Consider the following 4,523-nt stretch of genomic DNA (forward strand, 5'->3'; position numbering starts at 1 on the left):
CTTCAGTTCCCATCAAATTCCCAAAGCCATCTTCTTCCTGTTAAGGCTATCTTCACAAGCTATCCCAATGTGACCGGATTATATAAGTGGTCCGAAACTTAAGCGATGGCCAGGAAAAATTAATGGGAGAACCCAAGTTTTAGGTCAGCACGCGCAGCAGCAGATGGAAAAGGCAGCGCCTGAGCTGAGAGCTGCCCATGCCCTTAGGGACAGCGGTGCGGTAGCTGGACTTCATTTCTAAGGAGACTTCAGCAAGCCAACTGGGACTCAAAGCAGCTGGTAAGCATGACTTTTATTTTTCTCCCTCTTACTAAATTCAGGATTTTCTCTTCTTTTGGGCTGAATCAGACAGACAGACTTTTCTGTCCGCAAGAAGCTGCCTTCTTAAGAGTTATTCTCAGAAGAGCCCGCGAGTATTTTAAACCAAGAACAGCCCATCTCCCTTAGATTCCTACTGCTGTTTGTGGAAACACTATTTAGAGATCAAAACTCTTAAATCAAAAGTAGTCAGGAACAACAGTGAAAAACCACATGGCTGTAACAGCGAGTACTGAACCGGCACCTTTCGATTCACCGCTTTCCTCGAAGACTCCTGGGAAGATTGGGTTTGCCCCAAATCTCCCAGAGCCGGACACAGATTTAGGAGTTTCCTGATTTTATGTGTTCACCAAATTAATCGAGCAGAGTTTTGAACTGTTCTTCAAAGCCCTTCCAACATCCTGCCAAAACTGAACTCACGGTAACCCCTTTGCTTTGGTTTTATCCCAGTCGGCAACTCAGCACCGCACCGCCGTGAATGGTTTGGGTTGGAAGGGACCTTAAAAATCATCTACTTCCAACCCTCTGCCATGATTCTACCCCCTCATGGCATACTCTCCCTCAATGGGATGGGGGAAAGAGAGCTGGGAGGGTAAAAAGGGAGAAAACTCATAGGCTGAAGCAGGAACAGTTCAATAATTAACATAAAATAGAAATAATAATAAATTGTAATGGAAAGAAAAATAACAGAGGCAGAAAAAAAGGCCTTGGCTCAGCAATAATGAAAATATCCCTGTGTTATCAAGCGCTGTTCCCAGCCCAAACGCAAACCAGAGCCCTATACCAGCTACTAGGAAGAAAATTAACCCTGCCCTAGCCAAAACCAGCACAGTACTTAGCTTCCTTTGTAGCAATTACATGAGAGCTAATAAGACATTATTTAAAATATAACAAACAGCTTACCTAGGAAAATCAACCCTGAAAAGGAACTGCTCCAAAATATTGTTTTTCTTGGAAATGACAGAGCTGAGGGACTCTAATGGCCACGCTGCTTACACACTTTTTATTGCCTATTCTGCCACTTACAGAGCACCTTTATTGTATCAGGGTATAATCTCTGCCCGAGAAGCAGTATCACACAACAACAGGCATCTTCCCGTAATCCAGAAACATAATTCAGATGGAAAAATCTAACAGTGTGATGATTTCATAGGACGAAAAGGGATGGAGAGCCTGGCTGTAGTTTCTGTCCATGTTAGAGAGACCCAGGTTAGCCAGCTGTAGGCAGGGGATAAACCACCGGCTCAGCTCAAAGGCTTCTGAGCTCGGGAGCTCACACCAGCACCTGGCTGGATGCGGAGGAGCCCTTGGGGCGAGTAGAATTGCTTTCCTTCAGCTATGCTGATTCAAATTTTACCCAGGGCTGGGGCTTTTGTTCACTTCTTTTCTTCTTCCTATTAACCTTTAAAGGTCACTGAGCGATCGTCTGCATCAGGAAGGACGATGAGAGGCCCATCAGGCTTCCTCCTTTGCTTGCTGCTGCTGGTGACCACCTGTCGCAGAGAGGTTGTTGCCCAGGAGGTCCAGCCTGATCCCAAAATGTCATGTGCCAACTGGATGGGCGGAATGCCCGGTCACCCTGGCCACAACGGACTGCCCGGCCGGGACGGGAAAGATGGAGTGGAGGGACCAAAGGGAGAGAGAGGATTCCCAGGTTAGTGCGGAACGAGGGGTGCTGGACCCATGGGCAGTCCCAGCCCCCATGCTCAGCCCTGGGAGGTCTCGCATCTGGTGAGTCCATAGAATGGTTTGGGTTGGAAGGGACCTTAAAGATCATCTAGTTCCAACTCTCTGGCCATGGGCAGGGACACCTCCCACCAGATCAGGCTGGTTAAAGCTCCGTCCACCCTGGCCTGGAACACTTCCAGAGAGATCATTCCTGACCTTTGTCCCAACGGCTTTTGAGTATCTCCAGGGATGGAGAATCCACAACTCAAGTCAAAGAGTTTGGTCAGGTGATTGTTTGTCCAATTAATGATGCTATTCCAGATGTGCTGCTCTCAGCAGCTTTGCGCGCAGCCAGTGGGGCGAGTGGGTTTTCCACTCCCTGACTCAGCTCACGGGGGGCGTGGAGGTCATCCAGCCTTTCCTCAGCTCCGTGATGCCAGGCAGATCCTCATGTCAGAGCCACCTCTGCATTTCAGGTGGTGGGTAGCAGCTACCGGCACAGCACAAATACAACTCCCTGTTCCCACTCTGTACCCCAGGTGCACCTGGTCGGCCAGGCCTTGATGGCCCCCCAGGACCTATGGGAATTCCTGGAGCCCCAGGGCCGACTGGGCCGAAGGGAGACAGCGCCTTCATGCACCGCTCCGCCTTCAGCGTGGGGCTGACCGAGAGAGCCCCCTACCCCAACGTCCCCATCCGCTTCAGCAAGATCTTCTACAACAAGCAGAGCCACTACGACACCAGCACCGGCAAGTTCCTCTGCAACATCCCCGGCACTTACTACTTCGCCTACAACCTGATGGTCTACCTGGAGGACGTCAAGGTCAGCCTCTACAAGAACGGCAAGGCGGCGATCATCACCTACGACCAGTTCCAGAAGAACAACGCTGACCAGGCGAGCGGCTCCATCCTCCTGCACCTCAACTCTGGGGACGAGGTCTGGTTGCAGGTGTATGGGGATGGGGACGACAATGGCATCTATGCCGACAACGTCAATGATTCCACTTTCATGGGCTTCCTCCTGTACCCAGACATGGATGACCATTAAGGCAGGGGTGCGACATGGGAAGGATGAGGTGTCTTAACCCCAGGCGGCGTCCTGAGGCACCTGTGCTATAGCTACACTGTATTTACCAGAAAATTGCTTTTTGCAAGGGCAACGATTGCCAAGGGTGGACTTCATCTCCTGTGAAATCAGTTAGGTTATATGTGAGGGGCTTCCATGGGACCAAGAGCTCACTTCTACCTCTGCTCTTGTGTTCCTTGTGGAAAGTTGGGCCAGAATCAAATGCCCCTCCTATTAGATCATGAAAGAGTAACTCTCAGGATGTCCCAAACTCTTACAAAAGTTTAAAAAGGATAAGAGAAAAATTGCTCACATTTAAATATCACATCCTAACTTCCCCTTTTTCAACCACCTAAATTCACTTAAATCAACAGTACACATTTTAGCCAGCACTTTAAAATTTGAGTAGAAGAGGGAGAAGTCTATTTATTCATGAAAACCACCTCTGCTCTTGTTTCCAGCTGAGACTGATGGCTCAGTTTTTTTCCCCATCATAACTCCTGGTCATCGCAGGGTCTTGGACTTCCACCCATGGTTTGTTGTCTCCCTTCTCTAGTCCAGATCTTTGAATTTATCCAGATTATTAACTTTCATTGATTCAAATCCACTGGTTTTCCTTTTATGTTTATCCTCTAGCATTACCTCTACCATAGACAGCATGCTCGTTTAGGGCAGGGATCTTCTCTTCTGATCTATCTGAAGAGCTTTACGAATGCCAGTGAAGCCACACAATAAAAGCAGCCCGTCAACCGTGTGGCTTCAGGGGTCCCAAGGTGATCACAGACGTTTTGGCTGCACTGTTGTGATGCCCCAAAATGCCAGCAGCTCCCCTGCAAACACCCTGCCTGACCAGGGAGCAAAGGTTTCCCAAGGCTCCTGGGCAGAGAGGACCTTCAGGCTGGAGCAGTCCCTTCCCAATCACTCAGCTGGCGCTGGACATGATGGCACGAGGCCAGAAGCCACCAGCATGGGCCACAGGAGCAGCACCTTACAGCTCCCACCTGCCAGCTGGAGGGATCCTGTCCCATCTCCTCTCTGAAGAGCTCCCAAGTGCAGTCAGAACTTGAGATCTAGACACCCACTTTCTACTTTTCCACACCATAAATGTGCCAGGAGCAGGTGTTTGCACACCAGGTGGGCAGAGCTTCAGGTGGTGGTGCAACCTCCCATGAACACCTCCAGGAGCTGTCCCAGCTCCTGGCAAGGTTACCTTAAAGGGGGAAGAGTATTAAGGCTAGGATTAATAGCAATCCCATCAAACTGCTCTCCTAGGAGCTTGCTTGACTTTTAGCTAAAAGAGGATTTGACGGTTTCTCAGATACATCCAAAGAAGACTCCCATTAAGCGTCACAACGAGCTAACACAGACCAGAGCTAATATGTTATTACAAGCACAAACCAGCATTTAGGGCTTCGACTGAAATGACTTCCCATGGCAGCATTTTCTGCACTCCATTGCATTACCACATTAC

General features: G+C 49.3%; 1 protein-coding gene across 1 annotated transcript; it reads left to right on the forward strand.

Moving 5' to 3' along the window:
- The first annotated feature begins 1,761 nt into the window (after window positions 1-1,761).
- Window positions 1,762-3,034, forward strand: LOC104267448 (adiponectin-like). Its single transcript, XM_009878154.1, is given in 2 exon segments — window positions 1,762-1,990; window positions 2,526-3,034. Coding segments are annotated over 2 exon segments (738 nt in total).
- Window positions 3,035-4,523: the final 1,489 nt, after the last annotated feature.

The sequence above is a fragment of the Apaloderma vittatum genome, unplaced genomic scaffold (genome assembly GCF_000703405.1).
Source record: "Apaloderma vittatum isolate BGI_N311 unplaced genomic scaffold, ASM70340v1 scaffold18431, whole genome shotgun sequence".
Classification (NCBI taxonomy): Eukaryota; Metazoa; Chordata; class Aves; order Trogoniformes; family Trogonidae; genus Apaloderma; species Apaloderma vittatum.